This window comes from Oenanthe melanoleuca, chromosome 13 (assembly GCF_029582105.1).
Source record: "Oenanthe melanoleuca isolate GR-GAL-2019-014 chromosome 13, OMel1.0, whole genome shotgun sequence".
Lineage (NCBI taxonomy): Eukaryota > Metazoa > Chordata > Aves > Passeriformes > Muscicapidae > Oenanthe > Oenanthe melanoleuca.
In genome coordinates, this window is record NC_079347.1 from 7,480,559 (window position 1) to 7,504,371 (window position 23,813).

Genomic DNA, 23,813 nt, shown 5'->3' on the forward strand with positions numbered 1-23,813 from the left:
AGTTCTGCTTCCAGCTTCTGCATGCAAAATTCACCCTTTCCTACTTGTGTGCTGCCAGTTTGTCTCTCAGCTACATTAATCCCTTGGTTTTCCTGATTTTTAACTTAGAAAACCTGTCAGTTTGGTGCCTCTCCTACAAGGTAATCGTGCAAGAAAAAGTTCCAATTTTAGCATCTTCCACTTATGAATAACTCCCTAGTACTCAATTTCACCTGTATAAAACAGTGTGAAGTAGTTCAGCTGCTTGAGCAAAGAACATTTCTTGGCCCTTGATCACAGGTGCAATTCTAGCCCAAACAATACAAAAACACAGGATCTCCTTGAGGAGAGTGTGGTGATCCAGGCACAGGGAGCAGCATTTCTCAGAAGCTGTATTTCAGCCTTTTGTTAGGGTGAGCCTTGAGTCATGGTTTCCACACTACTTTTCAAGTCTCTATTCTGGATGTTTTATGTTATATTGCAAAAACCCAGATACATACGGAATTTTTAAATATCAAAAAAGACTGGCACTCCATTAGGCTCAACTGAGTAACAGTTTTCCAAAACTACCAAATTATTGCTGCCAAAGAAAATTTGCCAGAAGATGCTCTGAGTTGCTTCTAAATATTAGAACCAGAAACTTATGATGAGAACCTTGACTAGTTCCTCCTCCAAATCTGTTATTTGGCCAAGCCCTTTCCACTTACCACAGTCTGCTACGTATTATGTAATCTTTTATCCAAACACTGCTGTGGCTAAAGCAGGTGTGGGAAGCAGTCTGGGGCAGTGATAGCTGGTAGTCGTGTCAGCTCAGTGCTGCTGTCAAGTTTCACTTACAGTCATCAAACAGCTCTGGAAAAAACGAGAAGCAGATTTGTGTGCTGTGTTGTCACCTCTCAGTCAAAGCCCTGTGGGCAGGAGCTCAGTGCATTTGTTCCCTGCCCCAGCAGCACTTGGCTGTGCTGCAGGACAGCCCAACACTGAAGCTCACAAAGAAGAGAATTTTTCTTGAATGAGGAAAAGCTTTGGCACCTTCAGCCAGAATGTTGCCTTACACCTGCCTGAACTGGGTTCTCCTGGTGCTGTTCACAGGTAACCAAGGGGGCAGGAACAATTGGATGGGGGTGGGTGAGGTAACATGCATCAGGGATTCTGAGGGCAGCAAAGAGAAATTTTATCTTGCAGCTGGAAGAGTGGCCACACAGCAGCAGGAGCTGCAGTTCTCTGTGTTAGAACAGGACTTCATCACAGTGGCTCAGTGGAGTTCTAATCTCCTTGGGGAAACAGAAACGTGCTGGGGGTGTGGTGGTTTTAAAGATGCTTCTTGGGCTGGCTGCTCATCCTTAGTGGGCTTTTGTACATAATGATGATTTGAGCAGAGAACTTTAAATTGTTTTAGAGATGTAAATCAAGGAAATTTCACTTTGGCAAGCTTTGTCTTTAGGTAGACATGGAAAATATCAACTGTGCCTTCTGGTATATTTTAGCCCTATGAAATATTATTTGGACAAATTGACAATTTTTTCCTTTTTTTTTTTTAATCCTGGGAGAGAAGTCTTAGATTGTTAAGGGCTGCAGCAATGAAAACAACAGGTTGCAAAGTGGTACTAATAAAGGCAGATATTAAAAACTTGGAGGTAAGATAAATTCAGTAGAAAGAAAAGGGATATTACAGATATTTTGTGTAGTTCTTTATAAAGTATTTTATGATTAATTTAATTTTGAGCTTCCTTCTCATATTAAATAAGTTGGTTGCAGAGACTTGTTTCTAGTGTGTTATTGTGGTAAAATCTCTGAGTTTATTTTTAAATATAATAGGTTAGGAAAATATCTGAGCTGGACTGGGCAAAACTTTTTTGCTGTCATGAAAGGGCTACTGGATGTTAGGGCTCACTGTCTTCACCTGAGTAGTGTGGCACAGCCTCCTGGAAACGTGACAAATTTATGGGGAAGCAAACAAAGTAGAAACTGTGTAAGACTTAGAATAAGGTAGTGAAAAAAAATAGTATATATATATATATGCTATTTCTCAGAAAAGCCCTGAAAAATTTCATCTAATAAGAATGGGCAAAACCTGCCTTAAGGCAAAAGGAAATTCATTCAGCAGTGATCATTCTGATGAAACCTGCAGCTCAGTTCATTGAAAGGAGGGAAGAGTTTCCCACAGTGGTTTTGGGGTACGTCAATGTCTTACTGTTCCCCTGTGTGGTGACTTGGGTTAAATGTACACAAAGAAAAAAGCTAAGAGCCAGGAGACTGCACCTGGCTCAAGAGAAGCCCCAGAGTCTCTTCACCTCATTTCCTGCCTCCAGAAGCTGCAGAAAATGTTCTGTCTCTGAACCATGTCCCTGGCCTGATCATTATCCCTCACTGCACCATTCCTGCCAGGACACATCCATTAGTGCAAAATCTGATCACCAAATCCTGGTGTTCTTTGAGACATGGGAGGCTTCAGGACATGCAAGATGCACAGGAAGCTTCCACTTGCCCTGTGCTCAATAACTGCTTGTCTCTTTGTCCCCAGGCTCCACGGTATCGGAATTAGCTGTGGTAGGAGAGGTCGGTCAGGACGTCACTGTGCCCTGCCACTACAATGTCCAGAGCAGCAACGACATCACATCCATGTGCTGGGGTCGGGACAGGTGCCCCAATTCCAAGTGCTCCCAGCCCATTATCTGGACCGATGGCTGGAGGGTGACAGAGCAGCACAGCAGCCGGTACCAGCTGAAAGGGCAGCTGTGGAGGGGGGACGTGTCCCTGACCATCGTGAACGCCAGGGAAGCAGACTCGGGGCTCTACTGCTGCCGTGTGGAGATCCCCGGGCTGTTCAACGACCAGCTGATTAATCACAAGGTTGTGATAAGAAAAGGTGAGTGCAGAGGAGTGCTCCTGTGAGTACCAATGTGGTGGATCTGCTCCTGGGTCTGGACTTCAAAGCTTGTGGTGGAAATGATTTCTGCAATCATCCATAAATAAGGGGATCTTGAGGATCTCCTGATCTTTAGGAGCTGGCACATCTGCTGTCAGTGCTACCTCAATTAAGCTGCCTTTGGCAATGTTGTTATCCTGCTGCAGTCACTGAATTAAAAAAGGACATGATGCTTTCATGGAGCATTCCTAGAGACACTGAACAATTTAAAAGAAAGGGCAGCATAAAGTATTCATCCAAAGTTTTATTGCTACACTTTTTCATTGAAAGCTGTGTTTGATTTTCCCTACTTGATTCTACATTAAAGCCCTAGGATGCAAAATTGGTATAGAGAAGCTTTTTATAAATTCTTCCTTTGATTTTTAGTTTTTACCTTGCTTGTGATTCTATATAGAACAAGTGGCTGAAAAAATGTACTTGTGCTTTTCTAGCAAATTCTTATTATGGAAACACTGTCTCTTTCTCAGTACAAAAATGCCCAATAAGGTTAATTATGTGTTGATTTTGTTTTATTTTTTAACATCAGCAAGGATCACTACTGCAAGTCCTCACACTTACACCTCTGAACAGACCTCAGGTAACTTTTATAGCATATACAAGCCATATTGCAAATAGGCAATCTTAGGAAGGAAAAAAAAATATGATAGATAATAGAAATGTCTTGGCTAAAATTTAATAAACATTACCAAAGATCAAAACTTGGATTTAAATTCTGCTTGATATTATACAGAAGAAACATGTATACTTGGGAGGAAGCTGCTTCCAGGTGTGATAATTAATTAGATATTTTAGTGGTGCTGCAAGGTTTGCTTTTATTTGACTGTTGTTTTTGTTTGTTGGGTATTTTTGTGGTATAAAACCTCACCTCACCTTCTAGAAATGCATCCCATGAATAGTAAAACACAACTTTTAGGAGCTGGGTGTACCCACTAACTAATCAGAACTGTTTTATTGGACTAGCACAGAAGAGCATCAAATTAAGGCTCCTGCCTCCCTTAGCAGTCAGCAGCAGATTATTAAGGAGGATGGTAGAAAAATGGCATTAATTTTGTGATACTGTGCCAAATTATTCTTCCACCCTGGGGTAAAGTGTGTCCCAGAAGCTGCCCACAGCCTCTGTCCATGTTTAATAATGTGAGGTCCCTCACTGCAGGGGAAGAGACAGTGCTCAGCTATTCCTCACTCATTTTCTGCATGCCCCTTACAAAAGGATAAACTTCTATCAAGAACCCACTCAGCTGCATCTTTTCCAGTCTGAAAAAGACAGCTTTAATTTCAACTACATAAGAGAAACCTCATGGTGTAGCAATGGCTTATTCTCTGGATTCTGAGGAAAAAAAAAAAAAAAAAAAAAAAAAGAGTCAGGGATGCCATTTGTATTTCTCCCTCTATCTTGGCTGTTTCCAGCTAAGCAACTAAGAGTTGCATTTCCTTTTTGGAAGAAGAAGTGAAAACTTTCTCAGACAGTTTCTATTCTAGTTGCAAATAGCATCAATTCCAATCTTAGAACTGAGGGGTTTTCTTATCCCTGTGACCTCTTCCTTAGCTGATGGTGGAGCAGTGTTTGGAGTTTTCAGAACACAAGGTAGTGTGTGCATGTTCACACTGAGAGAGATTGGAAAAGGCAGGTGGCCATGTGCCTCTGATGTAGAAATACTCCAGAATCTCCAGTGGAAGCTGATGATACTCTCCCCTTCAACATAAAGTTTCTGGAATAAGGGTAACAATTTAAAACATAAAAGCTAAAACATAAAAGCTGGGATTGGCACAGAGTGAACAGGAGATTTTGTTTTCAGGAGGGTTTCATGTCACCTTACAACACGTGGAGAAACTGAGAATGATGAGAGATAAGACAGAAATTTGTAGCTTTTGATTTTAAATGTTGCAAACAGCTGTGCTCTGGGGAATTACCTCAAAATGTGCTGCAGGTCCTTATGCAAATATATCATATTCTGTTCAGTCTGTTTACTGTATAGCTGCCAGGGGCTTTAAAAGCATCCCCTGCTTTCTGTGAGTCTGCACCATGTGCTGCTTCAAGGCCCTGAGCTAATCTTCATCAGTTTTCAGCTGAGAACCTCAGTTTGCTTTGTGCATCATTTTTTGCTTTCAGGCCAGGTTGGATGGGGCATTGAGAAACCTGGTTTAGTGGAAGGTGTCCCTGCCCATGGCAGGGGATTGCTATGATATGGGCTGTAAGATCCCTGTTAACTCAAGCTGTTTATGATCTATGGCCACTGCTGCTTGGCTCCAGAACCGACTGGAAACTCCTTCCCAGTGTTGAGATAATAGCAAGAGCCAAGTATTTCCAAGAAAGAATTCAAAGCTCTGAAAAGGACAGCAGAAACTTCAATATTCAGAGTTTTGTGCTGCCCTCTGAAGACACCAACCTCTTATGATATGCAGAGCCCAGACTGCTGATACTCACGGAGGGTTCAGGGTCCCAAGTCAGCAGTAGAAATTCCTCTCTGCAAGGCAGAGCAGTTCTCTGTGCTGTGATGTGGTCTCTCTGTGATGTGTTTGTCTTGCCTCTGCTCAGCTCCTGGCAGCACCAGTGAATCCTCCTTTGCTGTCACAAGGACCTGGCCATCAGATTCTGCTTCAGAAGCTCCTCAGACTGTAAGCATCAACCTTGCTGTGGCACACCTAGACAGAGTGGATGGGCTTGGGAGGTTTCTGGGTCATCCTACAGGTCACTTCCTCTGCTTTTGTCTGATTGCAACAGAATATTGTTTTGTAGTCTGTGTGTTTAGTGGTTATAAAGACTGCTTATGTGCTCATTATTAGAGAGTGGAGAAAAAACCCTGCTTAGCATGCATAAAGTACTTCCTTCTAGAGGAGGAAGAGCTTTAGCAACATCTGTATTTCCTTTCAGGCCTCTGCTCCCTGCTCAGACTGCTTGGATGTGACTGCAGACCTGCAGGTATGGCAGGACGTGGGCAGGAGTGGAACTTGTGCCACCTGAGAGCACAGGGGTGCCCTGCTCTCCCCTGCAGTGGGGTCAGTCAGGCAGCTCTGTGTGTCCTGCTGAGCCCTGCCCATCCCTGCAGTGGGATCCATCAGGCAGCTCTGTGTGTCCTGCTGAGCCCTGCTCTCCCCTGCAGTGGGATCCATCAGGCAGCTCTGTGTGTCCTGCTGAGCCCTGCCCATCCCTGCAGTGGGATCCATCAGGCAGCTCTGTGTGTCCTGCTGAGCCCTGCTCTCCCCTGCAGTGGGGTCAATCAGGCAGCTCTGTGTGTCCTGCTGAGCCCTGCAGTGGGGTCAATCAGGCAGCTCTGTGTGTCCTGCTGAGCCCTGCTGCAGGTGGGAGGGTGTCACATCATGAGACATCCTACTCGTTAAAAGACTTCCCCAAATATTATTAAACCTGGATAAATGGCATTTGTCATAGTTTCAGGTGTGAAAATCTCAAAGACTGTGTCTAACAGCACAGTTCACATGATTGCTGCAGAGATTCTGCTTGAAACTGGGCCTGTTTCTCAGTTTAGGCTTTTGGGCTCAGGTGTGCTTTTCCTGCAGAGCTGCAGAGCACACAGAAGGCCTTTGGGTATTGCAAGGGCTTCTCACTGCCAGTTCCACTAATGCTGCTTGGCCTGTGTTTGGCAGAACACGTCTGTGCCCCTTCCCAGCCAGCAGCACCCTGAGCAGGGGCTGTACATTGGCATTGGCTCCTGTGCAGCCCTGCTGCTCATCCTGATCTTGGCTCTGCTCCTCTCTAAAGGTGAGTACTTCTCGTGGGCAGTACTCAAGGATTGCTGTGGCTGGTGCAGGGCAGGGAGCTGAGGTCCCTGGAGGCCCCTGTGCTGCTCACAATGGGAATTTCCTCTCCTGAAAACATTTCTGAACTTCCCTTATTTAGTTTCTCACACTTGAGTTTATCTACTTTACTTGCTTCTAATGGTTTTAAAAAAATTGATTATTTTTTTTTCTTTATTTGTTTTCATTCTGGATGGTCCTTAGACTATTTTTACAACACAAAGAAGATGGGTGGTTCTGCAGGGTAAGTTTTCTGTTCCTGCTTTTGCTAATAAGACAAATAAGTTGCAGAAAAAAAAGTCTGTGATGACCATTCCACCACATACTTTGGCTTTATTTTTTAACCTCAAGTTAATAGAAAATATTATAAAAATAAACTAATAACTCCTGCTACTTTTCATTACTTAACAAGCAAAAATAAATGTCACTGTCAGTCCATAGCATTAGGGAGCTTGCTAACCTCAGGTGTGAATTTTCTCAGAAGTGGAAAGATGATTCATTAGCAGTCATGATCACATGTTTAAGCCTATTTTACATTTTTTAGTGAGCTGTTCGTCTGTGGTTTTATTGTCTGTTTTTGGTTTAACATCATGATTTTTTATTCTTTTGTGCAGCTTTGTTGCATTTTGGAGGCCACAAGGTGTGGGGAGCCATAGTGCCCTGGAAGATGAGAATCATGCAGAGGAAAATGTTTATATCATACACTAAGGACTGGATGCATGGCTGCCTTTGTCATTGCTGGGACATTAAATAGTTTGCAGAATGTTGGCTGCTCCCTCTGCTCAGCAGCTGAACCTGACTGCACTACTGAAGCATTATTCACATCCTAATAATAAAACAAATAAAAGCTACACTTTTAATTAAAATCTTTATCAGCCTTCTCCAGAGACAGAAACCAAAACTGGCCTTGGTGGAACTTTCCATTTCCTAAAGAAAGTTGTGATTATATTTATTATCTGCTGCAAATTCTCGCTTCCTTGTTGGAAAAAAAAAGAGGAAGTGCCAGAAGGGCACAATTGTGTTCACTGTGGATTCTATCTGCTCCCCTCCACGGAATCTGTGCCATCAGAGGGCAGAAGCAATCTCAGAGCTGTGGGACAAAGATGTCACATGGCCAATCTTGGTAGCATTAGTAATTTAATACACCCTTAGTTATATTTTCATTGAAATCAGGTATGGGCTGTCCTGGTAACAGCTCGTAATGCAATGTACTAAAGCCTGTCCACCTGGAATTAAATCTGGAGGAGCCATGGCTGCTCACCCTGAGGGGATATCCTTGAAGCCTACAGCATCAGTAGTCAATGGACACATCAGTCATGGCTTGTGTGCAGAGAATCATGACTAAGTGTGAGGTTTTTTGGCAAAGTACGTCACTGTTTTTCTGTGGCTTTCTCCTCGGGCACATCTTTACCCTGATAAGCCCTTGGGTGGAAAGTCTGACTTCCAGGTCTCTAAAAAATCTGAACAACCTTTCCCCCTGCCTTTGTAAAGTTAATTAAATTATTTTCTTAGCTTGCAGAGAAATCATAGACATTGCACAAAATATTGGCTGGAAGTTGCCTTCACACGTCTCTAGATATCAAACAATTCCTAAGAATGTTGAATGTCTTTGATGGATTTTACCTTATAAATGGGAAATAACTGTGGCCAAGTGCCTCTCCTCAGTTAATCTTTTATTCTCTGCTAAACAAAACTTTGTTTTACTTTCAATAAATAAATAAATGGAATCAGTCCTGTGAGTGTGAATTGCTGAGCAAGAGACACAACACACCCAAATCATCTTTAAGTGGAAGAATAATTGTCCCCAATTGTTTCTAAAACCACATTTTAAACAGAGGTTGGGCAAAGAGCAGAAAAGCAGCACAGCCAGGAGAGACACCAACTCTTACCAAATATTGGTCAAACCATTTTGCCCTGAAGCTTATCCTAAGCAGCAGTGTGGAATTACCCAACACAGACACTGCTGACAGGAAAATCTCACAGATGCACCACAAACTTTGTACCAGTGAGTTAATTTTAAACTCCAAAATTATTTCAACAATGCAATGAGGCATGAAGGCACAATAATAAAATCAGTCAGTATTTGTGTTAAGAGCTGAGACACTTGTGGCTATGATCTGGTTGTGCTTTAGGGGGAGCTGGGGTCCGTGGAGAATTTACCCCTCCTTGTCCCAGCTGGTGGAGATGGGAGGGCTTGGGCTGGCTGGGGAGGGCAGTGCTTTCAGTGCTCCTGCAGACTCACAGAGGAGGAAAAGGCTTGTCCTGCTGAGCAAGGAATAAATGGAAAGCAAACTGGGACAGGTGACCCTGGGGTTCTTTTTGTTTTCACTTGTGATCTCTGTTCTCCTGGGCTGAAGGTGAATTCATGGCTGACTGAAGAGTGGGAGCACAGATATTGGGTGATCACTGATCCTAAGGCCAGGAAAAGTGATGAAAACCAGCTCTGCCACTTTCTTTCTTCACATCATGTGCAGCTTTGTGTGAGAAGGTACTGAAACCAGAAATGACCTGCTGTTGTCAGACTGTATTTTTGCATTGACTATTAATAACAATTGCTAACCCCAAATCTCTGCCCCTGCTGCAGACATTGCTTTCCTTCTGCCTGGCTGAGCTTGCTGCTGCTGCAGCTCCAGCCCGTGGCAGGAGCTGGAGGAAGTCTGATCTGGTCTCTGAACTGGCTCTCAGGAAATATCTTCAGCAATTTCTGCTTTCCACAGTTTTATGTAATCAGTCTCTACTGGGGTCAGAGTTAGACATGTGGGATCTCCAAAATCCCCTGATTTCAACTGTTCATGCTCTTATGGAGTTTGTGGGCTTATCCTTAAGACTCCTAATCATGAAAGATGCTTATCCATAAGGATTTTAAAAATTACTGTTAATATTTCAGACTAATTCAGATTAATTCTTATATTAGCAAGATTTTAAGGTAAAATCAAGTTCTAGAGCATTTGATAACCAAAATCTTGAAGCAACCAAAATCTTTCTGCCCTGCAACTATTTGATAAACAATCTCTTCAAAGGTTGTGTGGAGCAAGAACTTTGCCTTGGGCATGCACTGTTATACACACATCCACAAAGGCAGAAGCTCCCTGGGCTTTTCATTACCTGCACTTGTGTCAGTAGATGTTGGAACAGGATCCACTCATTTCAAAATGAGCCCTTGAGACAAGCAGGTGGCACTTGGAACCCATTCAGCCACCAGGGGATTGTCTGGCAGTGCATTGAGCTGATGAGGCTGATGAGCTGAAAACTCTCTTTTTTGAGACACCTCTGCATTTTCTGCCTTCAAGAAGCCACTAGATAGCAGTACAAAAGCAGAAAGTGACCCATGTGTTTGTGGTTCTTCCCAGCACACCTGGATTTTGGATGGCCTTCAGTGCACTCTGCTGTTGTTGGCCCAGTCTTGTTAAAAGAACAAAGCTGATAAAATGCTGTTTTCCTCCTGTGCCTTTCCTTGTTGCCTGTGACATGCTGTCCAGTCCTGTCTGGAAAAGCTTCATGGCAATTTGTAGCTGAATAATGAGCCAAGTTTGTCCCCAGGTGAGGTTCAGCTGCTCCTTGCACTGTGAGCATCAGCTCACAGCCACTGCTGGGAGGTGAGCAATGGCAGAAATTATGATCATTGCTGGGAAAAAGTCTCCAGGATACTGAATGCCTCAGGTTTCATTAGTTCTGTTCACAGAGCAGCTGGGGCTGTGCCATTGTATGAACTGTACCTGGTAGAATATGGCAAATTAGGTATTTCACTCATTGCCTCTACTGCTAAAATTTTATTTGCTTTTTTCAGTGCGAGCAAGCAGAAGGGTGATATTTTCATGGGCTTGACTATCATGATAAGCCCAAAATCTCATTACTAAAAGTGTAATGCTGGGTTAAAAGCCCATCATTTTATCATTTGAACTTGGAATTGCACTTCAGTTTGCACTGTGCTACATTTATTTGCACAGAATTTTGTCTATCTGCAATTCTTCATTCCTGACCTTCATGCCCTGAATTACTTTTGCTTTATTACTCAGCTGTTGCAGAGAACTTCCAGAGAACTTATTTGTCAATTGGTCAGAAAGAAATAAAAGAGTCAGAAGGAGTGAAATGTATTTCTTGAAGATGATGTTGCATTTCTTTTGGGAAGGATGTGGTTTTGGCAACAAAACATTAGTAACAACTTCCTCCATGGCTGTCTTAGCAAACAGAAAATACAAAGCTGGGAAGGAGAGGGGTCTTCAAGCAGACGGCAGAAGCAGGGGAAATAAAGGAAATTAAGCAAATGTAAGTGAAGAAAAGTCTGAGGGGAGACTATGTCAACTGTTGAGGGCTGTAAAAGCACAGAATTTGTTCTTGCCACTCAGGACCCTGGAGCAGAAGAGGGCCTTAAGTAATCCAGGGAATGGCAAATCAAATAGAATATTGAAATTTCTGGTGATAGTACCATGCTGAGTGTTTTGGAAGAGACAAGGAGAATAGGACAGCCTGTTCCAGGGGTTAATTTCCTCTCACTAAATACTTCCCAAATCCAGAGTAAAACCCCCTGGTGAGCTTGGAATCATCCCATGTGTCCTGCCAGTGGATGCCAGGGAGGGCAGATCAGCACTTCCCAAACCATGTCCCCTCCTCAGGACAGAGCCCTGAGCTCCTCTCAGCCCCTTTTCTCCCTCCTGGAGCCCCCAGCTGCTCCTCACAGGGTGTTCATTCCCAGCCTGGGCACATGCAGGTCCCCGTGTCCTCCCTGTCCTGTGTGTCCCAGCAGCGCCCCGGGGCTCTGAGTGCACCAGGGCTGGGCACAGCAGGAATCCTCTCTGGGCCAGTTCCCATCCGGAAGTGTAGGGCAGAAGCACTTGCAGCATGTAAAATCTGGAAATGGAGAAATGAGACTTCAGTGGGTCTCACTCAGCGCCTCAGGAAAGGATAAGATCTGGTTTCCTCTTCTTCCAGTGCTGCCCCGGTGTCTCTGCCAGCCAGAATGTCTCATTTTGTGCTGTTTCACTGCATGATGATACAGATCTTTATAGGTGAGTCTTCACCTGCTTTGCGTGTGCTTGCTCAGTAAACTTTTTTTTCTTTTTTTTTTTCTTTTTTTTTTTTTTTTCTTTTTTTTTTTTTCTTTTTTTTTAGTGAAAACCAGTAGCACTTGTTTTGTGAAAACAAAACAGTGGAAAAGATCTTCAAAAATTTTCTTAATTTACGGAGTTAATACAGCTTGGGGTTTGTGGCCTTTTCACTTTTAGAAATGCGTGCAGTTTCCTCTATGTTCCCTTGTTCTCTTCCCTTGCAGAGCTCCTGAAGGTTGATAATGCCTTTTGTTACCTGCTCTTTAACTCAGCTCTGTGTTGAGATTGTGCTCTCTTGAGGTTCAACAGCCAGTTGTTGCTTATTTTCTGTTTATCAGTCATATCCTCTGCAATCTCATCAGTAAAGAAACTCCAGTAAGTAAAAAAAAAAAAAAAAAAAAAAAAGAGATTGATAGGGCAAAGATTCCAAATATCTTCTGCAAAGTAGGAAAATTATTCCAAGAATGGATCAAGGGAAAATCAACTCTTATCAAACATCTGTTTTGGCTGGAGGATGAATGTTTTTGTCCATCCAATGATCAGTTTGTGGGAGAGCAGACAGCTCAAGAGCAGCTATTGGAATTCCTGCTTGGTGCCAACTGCCCCTGAGGGTGGGTTTGAGAGACACTGTTCACAAATATGAGTATGCCTGTATGATCTGACCAATTATGAATACCCCTTTCTATTTTGGATGGGATATTAAACATCTGGAGTCCATTTCTTTCTCATTGATGAAGGACTTTGAGTGGCAAAGCTCACAGATTTCAGTGGGAACACCCAAGCAGAGCCTTGGGTCAAATCTGGAAGATCAGTGCCAAGGAGAAGGGCAGGATCCCTTCCCAGTAAGGGCAGGGTCTCAGGAAGCTCTAAATTTCAAAGACATGTCCATTCCCTCCTATTTAATTTTTCCTTTGGAAAATGAGTCTGCAGAAGAGGCTTCATCTGAGAAGTAAGTTATTTATTGGTTGCAGAGGTTCATGCTGTTGAATCCAGGCTGTGCAGGATTGAAGCTCTCCTCACCAGCCTGCAGTGCAGCAGATGTTGGCAGCATTAACTTCACATACATTGAAAAAGGATTTGAAACTGCAAAACCTGTAACTTTCTAGCAGGAGTACTAGAGGGAAATGGCACTGAAGACACTCTGATGCCTCATGAGCTTCCTCTTTTTCTCTTAAATTATTTACTTATTTATTGACTAAGTTCAGGGGTCTGCTTCTCTCAAAGAGAAGAGCAGGCAAATTTTCATTTGTAATAAGGTTCTTTTACAAGGCTGCTTTTGTGCTGTGCAGAACTGGGCTGAAATAGCAGAAGATGAGCCCCTTTCTCCTCAAGAAGCAGTGACCTGAATTCCAGCAACAGCTTTAGCTGGTTTTGCACACATCTTTATTGGGGTGACTTGAAAACAAGTGTTAACCTGCTCATGACTACCCCTTGCTCCCACATAAATGCCTTCATGCATGTCTTGTTCTGTCTTCATAGAGGCTGTTTTCTCTGTTTTGCTGTTTCAAGACAAATGAGCTTTCCCTTTCCAGGAGCCAAAGCCACCACCTTGCAAAGCCTTACCCACTGTTCAGGAATTCAGTTTCTGGCATATCCTGCCTTCATTTCACTGCAGAAGCTCCTGCCCTTCAGGCCATATTGCCTGTTGTTTTGTCTGCCTCTATTCTTTCAGCATTTGGAGCTGTGGAAACCTGAATGGGTTGGCTTCTTTTGCCAGTGGGATAAGCAATAATGCTCCTGAAATGTCATCCCAATAACAAGTCCTGAGGCAGCCTGCCACAGGCTGAAGCCTCACCTAAGGAACAGTCCATTAAAGAGAAAACAAAAGAGACATGGACACAGTTGGAAGCATCTGTTTGCTATCTGGGAGTCATGCCAAAAAGGAAAGGCATTCAAACAGCTGGCAAAATAGAAATGTTTGGCAAACCAGGGCTGAAGCTGGTGATAATAGCAGCAGCAGCAAGTCCTGTTTGGGGTGAGCAAGCTGGCCATGAGACATCAGCTCTGCAGGGCTGGAGGACAGGTCTGCTTGCTCCCCAAGCCCCTCAGTTCCTGCCCCACAGTGTGTACATGACAACGTGGGGACAAAAGAAAGATAGGAGGGCTGACACAGACTAGGTGAATGTAAACCAGGAAAGATTTGTTCCTGTCTGGGAACCTTTTTTGTATAGTGCCTTTTGTGAAGAAGAAATCTGTTTTAGGGCAACTTGGAAATGTTATAAACAGTTAAGAGGGAATAATATATAGAAAGATTCAAACCAGATGCCAGGGTGGGCATTGGCTGTAAACACCAACCTAAGCTGGTCTTAGGAGTAAGAGGACAAGGAAAGTGTGTGTGTACTCTTTTTAACATCAGTATGACACCAACAACTAAAGTTTCTGTGTAGACAGAGTTCCACAAGGTAAGTGGGATTAGTTGGCAAGGCTTGCTCAGTGCACTTTCTGAGAACAGGTTCCTACAGACAGATCCCACTGCTCTGCCAGCTTAATTAGGCCCTAATTTCACACATGAATAGGTATTTTGGACCCTGCTTTTGAGACTGTCAGTGAAAGGCAACTGTGACAGCATTTTCTTTTCAAAGGAGGTGATGGTGGGCTGAGAAAACCAGATGTCTTTCACAACAGGGTTCTGAACAACTTTCAAACAGCCTCCCAGGAGAAGAGGTGGGATGGGAGCAGAGTTCTCAAATTCCACTTGCAGAGGTCCAGTTTTGTGCTTGGGCTGCCAATGACAGACCCCAGCTTTTTATGCATTTTATGAGCCTCCCTGCAGCAGCTGGCCAGGAGCAGAGCAAGGAGCAAAGCCTGAGAGCTCCTGGCTGTTCCTGCAGGGCTCGGGGCAGGAGCTGCCACAGGAGAAGTTGGGGGATCAGCAGGAGGGTTTATCCACACCTTGTTTGTTCACTGTGTTAAATTTTACAACTTTAAAACTGTCACTATCAAGCTAGGAACAGGGAATAATAGCAACACACTTCTTCTTGGGCAAAGAAGCACTTTATTGAAAACTCAACCCATATTTATAGGATGGTTTGTGAATCTAAGACAGGACAGCAGTTTATTGGGTGACAGGAGAAAACATCCCATGTCACATACATCACTGTCCCACAGTCAACACCAGGTGCTAATCTATGTTATTAATTCCTTTCTATCTGTAAGAGAGATATCATCCTGGGAAGGAATCCTGGCCAGAGCTGGGAAAGTTTCACAGCCTGGGAGAGAATCTGAGCTAGAGCTGAAACAGCTCAGAACCTGGGAGAAGGCCTGGCTGAAATTTTCCTAGGCCTCCAGCTGTGTCCACATAAAACTGCTTCCAAAAATAAACAAAAAAAAAGAAAAAAATTACGGAGTGTGTTATCAAAAACTGCACTTATTCTCCCCGTTCTTCACACAAACAATGTTGTCTATCGTAAAGAGTAAAAAAAAGCTTGTTTTAGTTTTTAGTTGATTTTTCTAGCTAACTAAACCACAAGGAGTCCCCTGAAGTGTTCCTGGTTGTCCCCTGGCAGCACCCACGGTGTCTGAAGCCATGGTCAGAGGCACAGCAGGCCAGGCTGTGACCCTGCCCTGCTCCTACCGCGTGACGCGGCGCAGGGACGTCGCCGACATGTGCTGGGGCAGGGGCTCCTGCCCCAACTCCAAGTGCTCCAACAAAATCCTGCACACCACCGGCAGCAAGGTGACCTTCAGAGCATCTCCGAGGTACAGGCTGCAGAGCCACGTGTCCTTTGGGGACGTGTCCCTCACCATCGGGGCGCTGCAGGCGGAGGATGCGGGCGTGTACTGCTGCCGCGTGGAGATCCCCGGCCCCTTCAACGACATCAAGCGCAACATCTGGCTGGAGGTGGCCACAGGTGGGTCTGGGGACACAGCCAGCAGGGACAAACCACTGAAGGGCACTGGGAACTGGGGTACTGAAAATTGGGGCACTGAAAATTGAGGTACTGAAAACTGGGGGTACTGAAAATTGGGGTACTGGAAACTGGGGCATTGAAAATTGGGGTACTGAAAATTGGGGCACTGAAAACTGGGGCATTGAAAATTGGGGCAGTGAAAACTGGGGGTACTGAAAAGTGGGACACTGAAAACTGGGGCAGTGAAAATTGGGGTACTGAAAACTGGGGGCATTGAAAATTGGGGCACTGAAAATTGAGCCAATGAAAATTTTGGTACTGAAAATTTGGGCAATGAAAATTGAGGCAGTGAAAATTTTGGTGCTGAAAATCTGGGCACTGAAAACTGGGGCAGTGAAAATTTTGGTACTGAAAATTTGGGCACTGAAAATTAGCACACTGAAAATTTGGGTACTGAAAATGGGGGCACTGAAAACTGGGGTACTGAAAAGTGGGGTATTGAAAAGTAGGACACTGAGAACTGGGGCAGTGAAAATTGGGGTACTGAAAACTGGGGGCATTGAAAATTGGGGCACTGAAAATTGAGCCAATGAAAATTTTGGTACTGAAAATTTGGGCACTGAAAATTGAGGCAGTGAAAATTTTGGTACTGAAAATTTGGGCACTGAAAACTAGCACACTGAAAATTTGGGTACTGAAAACTGGGGCACTGAAAATTTGGGTAATGAAAACTGGGGTCTACACTCACCTTTTTTGTTTGTTTTGGCCAAAGGTGTTTTTTTTCTCCCAAATTATGTATTTTTCAAGGGAGATCTGCAGGCAGTTGCCAGTTTGATTCACAGCCAATGTGCAGTTTAGATTAAAAAAAAACCCTAAATTTTACCCTTTTGTTGCCTTTCAAATGAACATTTAATTTCTCATTGTGCAGCTCTGCTTGACTTTTTAAAAGATGATGGAATTAAAAAGGGATCTATAATTTGAAGAGCCCTTGGAATGAAGTTCAGTTTTTCATTTAGGGTGCACCCCAACACAGAAAAGACTTTTGTATCATTCATGTCATAAGGAGACACATTAGGATGACCCACCCTTGAGGGTGCTTCCTTCCACTTAAGGGTGGGTGCTCAGCATCCACTTCTTTGGAAATTTTGTCTCAGAGTCTTGAAGAGCTTCTTCCCCTTCCTAATATTTTTCTGAGCTGGAGGATAAAGCAAAGTCTTGCACAGAAAAAAAAAAAAAAAAAAAAAGAGATTATATCCACCCTCCACAAAGCAGAAATATATTTTTTCCTGGCTTTTACAGAGTGCAATTGATGTTCACAGCACATTTGTTTGTTTTAAGCAATACAACAGGAGAGAGGGTGAAAAATGCTGCAATTGCTTGTCTGCCCCTGAGGCTGAGGGCAGCAGTCCATGAAAAAAACCAAAAAACAGTTGCAAAGATTAGCAAGAAGATTGTAGCTGGAAAACCAAGCTGTTTGATTTATTGTATTTTTGTGAGGATGTCAAAAAAGCAAAATAACAAAGTTTTCAAGCTTTGGGGTTTTACCACACAAGGTTCTGGACCTTCCATTTCTACAGAAGGGTTAAGGTGGGAGTGTTTGAGACTCTTAAAAGAAAAGCAAATCTATAAATCTGTGAATTTCACTGACTGATTAAAATATCTTTCTGAATAGTAACTCTCCCACCTTCATTTTCAGTGTTTTAGCAACCAGATAATTTTTATTCATTTCTGCACTGGCTTCTGTCAGGTTGGTAGTGAATGCTCTGACCTGCCTTTTCCCTTGGCTGTGTTTTTTCCATGCAGCCCCTCCAGTGACCACAACCATCACCACCACCACGAGAAATGCTCCTGCTTTCTCTGAACATTTTACAGAAACAACTTTTGCTCCTCAAGCAACCTCTGATGTGCAGCCAGCAGCAGAGACTGCAGTCCTGCTGACAACCCTTCCTCCAGAAACCACAGCCCCTGAGTTTCCAGCAGTGACCACGGGGGACACCTCTGCTCCCCCAACAACAGAGAATTATATTTTTCCTGTAACTGTGGTGGAAACGAGTGCTCCCCCAGATTCTCCAACTACTTCCCAAGCAGCTGATGTGACAACTGAAGGTTTCATGTTCTGCTCCACTCTCCCTGGAAGTACAGAGGGTAACCAGCACAACCCTTTCCTTTTTCTGTGTAGCAGAGATGGTTTGTGTTAGCTGGCTGGCATCACAGACACTTTCCAAATACTTATATTTATATCTGGGATATATATATATTTACTTATATTTATATCTGGGAAGTTCTCTCTGAGATGCCTATGGGTGTGTTTCAGGGGGTTTAGGCAAACACAGGTCAGATGTAGATAATGATAAATTGTGGTGATCAGCCAAGGCAGTAGAGAATCAGGCTTCCTGCAGAGGAGCTTTGACATGGAGAAATAATGTGGCAGAAACCTCATGAAGTACAGCAGACATAAATGTGAAGCCCAGCACCTGAGGTGGAATAAGAGAGATTCACTTAACTGTGGACTAATTTTTGCTTGATTTGGGAAAGGCAATTGAAATTTCCTGGTGAAAAGTTTAGTTTATAGTGTGTTCTGCTTGAGAAATAGTGAGCATTCAAAACATGTTTAAAATTGAGTATTTACACTCTCATCTCATATGAAGGCTGCTGCTGTTACTAGTGATAAGATTGACCTGCTATCAAACCATTTGTAGGTTGCTACTTTATCCACATTACTGACTTCATTTCCACAGATTGATGTCTGCACAAATTTGAATGCCAGGTGAAGACCTTCCTAATTAGGGTCTTTATAAACATTACTTTTTACTTGTTTCAGTGGCTACTGAATTCCCAGGTACTGTTCCAGCTGCAGAGGAAACCACCACCTCTGGCATGGTAGAAGAGATGTCAGTCATGGGTGAGTAGGATAGCAAACAATTGCATTGTTTGAAATCAGAATGTAACAACAGCTGAGAAAAACATGTTTTTATACCTCCAAAGGAAGTTGATTTTGAATAACTCATGACTGTCAGGTATCTTGGGTCTGAGAGGAGTCAAAAACTGAACTTTCCAACGTGGCAGAATTCTCAGATATCTGATTTGTCATCACTATGAGTTCATTGAGATTTCCATTTTAAATCTTTCCCAAGTGTTGTGCCCTCAGCAGAAAACTTAATGCTATAATTCAAGGATGAAATGTTGTATTGGGCCTTTTAGTTCCAGTAAGAGGCAAGAATCTCTTAATTTTTGAACCCACAGTATTTTAGTTTTTGCAGGTCTTCTTTTGACAGACTTAAAGTGTTAGAGCAGAGTGTATCTCAATGCCCCTGGAGAGGGCTCACAGAGAGGACAAAACTGATCTCTTGAACATTTGTGAGGGTTTCTCACTCCAGTCTCACTTGTCACCCTCCTGGGGTGATGGAAAATGCCTGTACTTTGTCATTGTAAATAAGATTTATAAAGGGTCTTAGCTCCAGGATTCTTGGGGCAGCTTGAATTGTGACAGTGAGCTGGAAGGAGCCCCCACAAGAGCAGTACCAGCAGAAGATGGGTGTGAGCCACTCCCACCCGTGCAAACCCTCCTGTCAAACTGTCACAAGGTGAGAAAATGTGCAGCACAACTGGCTGGTGTCTGCTGAGAGCCATGGCAAGCCCAGTTCTTATCCTGGCCCCTTTCACTCTGTGAAATAATGCACTAGATGCACCCTTGCTGTAAGGTAAGGGAAGGCTGATTTGTTGCTGAACTTTATATTGATGTTAGAACAGCAGGGAGGAACCCAGGGCTGAGAGCTCTCCATCTCCAAGCAGGATTTTTGGCAGACAGGTTGGGTTCCCTGGGGTGGATGGTTCCTGCTGCCCAGGCTCTGGTTTCAGTTCTCTTTTTTCACTTGCTTTCCCCCAGCTACAGCCCTGCCATACCTCAGACCCCAGAAATATCCTTGCTCTTTCAAGTGTCCAAGTGAGCAGCAGTAGTTGGTCCCATCAGACAGGCTGCACATGTTGCCATAAAATTTAACTTTGACTTGCTGGACCTGCATTGTCACTGTTAAATTTGCATTTCTTGTGGATTTGGGCTAGCTCTGAAGTACATCTCTGAGAGAGTGCAAACAGGCATATGACAAAATGCAATGTTCACACATCCATGGGATTTTTAATATTTCTTAGGGTTTTATTACTTGCATTTGTTTAGCTGAATGCTTATTAGTCATAATCTCTTTTCTACTCCTGTGCAAATTTCTTCTTAAATTGGCATGAGCTACCTAAGCCCTGTCCATGTCTTTGATTAAATACAAGCATGTGAGATGTGGAGACACATCAACACAGGTCAGAACTGAGATATTTGGGGCAGATTAGGTTATTAATGGGATAACATATTTTGGAAGGTTTAAAGAAAAGAAAAATAGCAATGGAATTATATATTGGAGAGACACTACAAAAATATGGAGTGACAGGACAAGGGGGAATGGCTTCAAACTGACAAAGGGGATGTTTAGATTGGATATTATGAAAAAAATGCTTCTTTATGAGGGTAGTGAGGCCCTGGCACAGGTTGCCCAGACAAGCTGTGTCTGTCCCATCTCTGGAAGTGTCCAAGGACAAGTTGGATGGGACTTGGAGAAAGTTGAGATAGTGAAGCTCTCTCTGGGTTTTCCTCTTTCTTGATGAAGGCTGAGGTTTCCCATGGTTTCCTCAGCTACCATTTGTGGTGGAAACTGGTCCTTCTCTTTTGGCTGCAAGGTGCTTTTGCCCTTCTCATTCCCTGAGAGTTCATTACTCCTTGACTGAGCAGTGACAGCCTCTGCAGCCCTCACTCCTTCAGCTGCCAGTAAGAATCTCAATCTCTTTCATTTTCAGAGGTTTCAGCAAATTCAGATGGCAGTGCTGGGAGACATGAAGGAGGAGATAAGGTAACACTTTCTGTAAGTTTCAAGAGTGTTTGAGTAGAAATCAGGACAGCAGGACATGCTGGTGATTTTCAGTGTATTCATAGTACAGGGACAGCTTTTGCAAACAGTGGCTTGAGCTTTTATTCAGAAGCTCAGGAACCACCAGTTCCTCTTCTCAGTGGATAGAGCCAAAGCCTGAGCATTCTATCTGACTTGGACACTTCAGAAAAAACTCATCTCCTGGCATCCCTGTGAGAGAGGGGACCAGGCAAGAGGGAGGTTGGGAGGGTGTTACACCTCCCTGTCCCTGAGAGAAGGATGGGGGTCACTGAACTCCTACTTTGCACATCTTCCTGAGAACTTCATGTTAAATGGGATGAATCTGGTTTCAGTATTTCAGAATAAGGTTTATTAAATACTGAATGGGTAATTCATGTTTTTTTTCATGATCAGCTTCTTGTGTATTCTCAGCACATTGTAGAGGCAAGCCCAGAACAGCATTGCAAACTGCAGCCCAGTGCTCTGAGCCCCCTGCAGCCCTCCTGTGCAAACAGCTCTGAAGGAAATGTGCTCCCAAAGCCTTTTCAGTCTCTCTCTTCTCCCTTGCAGTTTCCCACCTCTGTCATTCTCGTTGCCTGTGTCACAGTGGGGTCCATCCTTTTCCTGCTGCTGGTCTCCTTGGTTTGGAAACGTGAGTACCCTGAAGCTGAATGATTCTACTGCTGGCCTGAGGGACATGCTCTCCTCAATCCCTGTTGTTCTGGGAGCTCTGCCATGGTGCCAGAGCTGTGTTCATTCTGTGGGAGTTGCTGTCCTTACTCCAGGGCTGTGGCACCATCAGGGGGCCAGGGAGGATGGGTTGGTGGGGATGGAGCAGGAGGCAGAGAACCTGTCCCCTCACTTGGGCAGGGCTGGCTCATCCTGCTGGCTCTCTCATTATATTTAAGTGGCCCCATAATTTCCTGGAAATGCTCCCAAAAGACACTGGTGAACTGAAATCAGGATGGGATCCTTTCTTTCCTGCTTAGCCCACAGAAATTTTGCAATTTGCTGTCATTGTTTCTGAGCTCGTTTGACAGATACATTAGAATTATAGATTTCATTTTGCCATTGTAACATTAATATTATTTTGCTTCCAGGTAAACAGGCAAAGAAGTTTATAGTAAAAAGGTAATCCATTTTGTAATTTCCTATTAAAAGATCCAGTGTAATTTTTCTTAGAGACAGGAAGGTATTGGCCCCTGATTGTAATGGGTGCACTATTGGCTTGTGGTGCTGATAACCAAAGTTGTATTAGGAGGGAACTTCAGGTAACTTCACTCTAGAGATTCAATAGTGGCTCCTGGATGCTGCTTCCCTGTAGGAACAGAAACCCAGAGCAATGGAGAAATTAAGAACTGTTACTGCAGTGTAGTGACTACAGCTTAAGGAAGTGCTTCATCTGCTTTTATTTTTATTGAGTACCAGGACATGATACCTTGTGTGAATGTAATTGATAAGCTCAGATCTTCTGGCTTATCTTGAAAAAAATAATTCAGGGGAGTCCAGTGAGGTATCACCCCTTTTCCAAAGGCAATCATTTTTCAGTGGTAGCTGGTCCTTCAGTGCTTGCTCTGCCTGGGAGACAGGGACTGGGGAAATACTCTTTTCTGAATCCCATGGTGGTTACCCTTCAGCTGCCATTACAGGGCAAAAACAACCCTTTCCTATCCATGAGAAGAATGCAAGCCAGGTAAATTAACTCCCTGGTGTAAAAAGTAGGAGTTTCTTCATTGCAGTCATTGGACTCTGTAGCTTCAGGTTTCTATTTCTGTAGGAATTTGCTGATGTTGCAAATAAAAAAGAATGCTGTGAAGCAGCAATGTCCTTTTGCACCATCCATAGTGATCTGTGCTTCTCACTGCAGTGTTGGACCACCAGAAGAGACTGAAAAAGTTTTCAGTGGTGCTGAGGGAGAAAACAACATTTTTTCCCTGTGAAGAGCTCCTACATCATCTGCAGATGCCATGGGAAATAAAAAGGGCCTGTTCCATGCTGCACTGAGAGATACTTGTGAGCCCTCAAAATATCAGTGGGTATAAAACAAAGGCCAAATCTTCATCTATGAAAATTTAAAATCTTTGTGCAAATTTTCCCACATCACCCTTAAAACTCATTGCATAAAGAAGCTTATTTGAGAAGGGGCTTTATGCATTATTCAGGGATGTTCTGGCATCTTACTAGCACCATGTTGCACAATTGAATTTGTTTTTCTCCATTTTTACTAATGCTCTTCCTTGAGTACAACATGTACTGCAAGGAACAGAAGTGATCACATGGAAGGCTGCCTATCTTCAAATTGCCATAAAGAAAGAAAAGGAATCATAAAACACAGTCTTTAATGCTTTTATGTAATCAACAGAAAAATCAAGCAACAAGAATGCTGTGAGTTTAAATCACAACTGCAGATTACTTAAGGGGTATCACTACTGCCTGTGATTCAGCATGATGGAATAACCCTTGGAAAATAATGTTAATAAACTTTGTAATTTGTTGCTGGCAATTGGACTTTTTATGCCACCTCCTAAGGCATTTCAACAGGAGTTAGTTATTTCCCAGGTGTGGAAATAGCTGGTGTTCTGTCTCAACTCTCCAGAGAAATGCTGCAGCATTTCCAGAGGTGGGAAAATGCCCAGAAGACCAACCTGGAGGGAAATTTCCCTACCCTGGCCCCACAGCCCCCCATCCCACTCATTTGTAAATCCTTTAAGGGAGGGGGATTGTCCCTGGAGGCTGGGGGATCATGGTGGGATACCCTGCAGAGCTTCTGTGCAGTGCCCTGGGTCCTCCCCCATTGTGCTGCAGGGACTTGGGGAGAAGATCCCAGTGCAGGGTTTGTTCTCTGCACTGCCTGGAGCTCACCAGCCTTGGCACCTTGGGCAGTGACAGCCTCAAGTAAGAGCACACTGTGGGAACAGCTTTGGCTCAGGAGCCAGCAGGGTCTGGCAGCTCTGGATTTCCTCTCCTGTGCTCAGGGCTGTGCTGACACTGCTGAGCTCAGCATCCTCTCACAGCCCCTGGGCTGGGCAGCCAGGGCAGCCTGGCTCTCTTTGGGGTCTCAGAGCCCTGCCTGCACCCCACTCTGGTGGTGCTGGGGTCACACGAGGGTCCCCAGACACAGGACATGCCCTGTGAGCTCCCAGGCTGGGTTTGCTCAGTGACACCTGTGCCTGTCCCACTCCCAGCTGTGGCTGTCACCCCCCTACACACAGCACAGGATCTGCCACTCCCAGCCATGCATCCCACACAAACCTGTGAGGAATAAAAGGAAACCAGCAATAAAGAAAATCCCAAACTGTTTTGATGTACTCCTTTGAAAAACCCAAACTTTTCTTTATGCCTTTTT

The 23,813-nt window shown here is 43.8% G+C and overlaps 1 protein-coding gene across 1 annotated transcript; it reads left to right on the forward strand.

Moving 5' to 3' along the window:
• Positions 1-813: 813 nt before the first annotated feature.
• On the forward strand, positions 814-22,970 carry LOC130258933 (uncharacterized). Its single transcript, XM_056502683.1, has 16 exons — positions 814-1,071; positions 2,504-2,848; positions 3,435-3,485; positions 5,445-5,524; positions 5,781-5,828; positions 6,512-6,626; positions 6,866-6,905; positions 7,276-7,367; positions 11,569-11,667; positions 15,213-15,557; positions 17,361-17,702; positions 18,379-18,459; positions 20,397-20,461; positions 21,038-21,119; positions 21,568-21,598; positions 22,335-22,970. The coding sequence occupies exons 1-16, from the start codon at positions 1,023-1,025 to the stop codon at positions 22,405-22,407; spliced, it is 1,938 nt and encodes a 645-aa protein (XP_056358658.1). The 5' UTR covers positions 814-1,022; the 3' UTR covers positions 22,408-22,970.
• Positions 22,971-23,813: the final 843 nt, after the last annotated feature.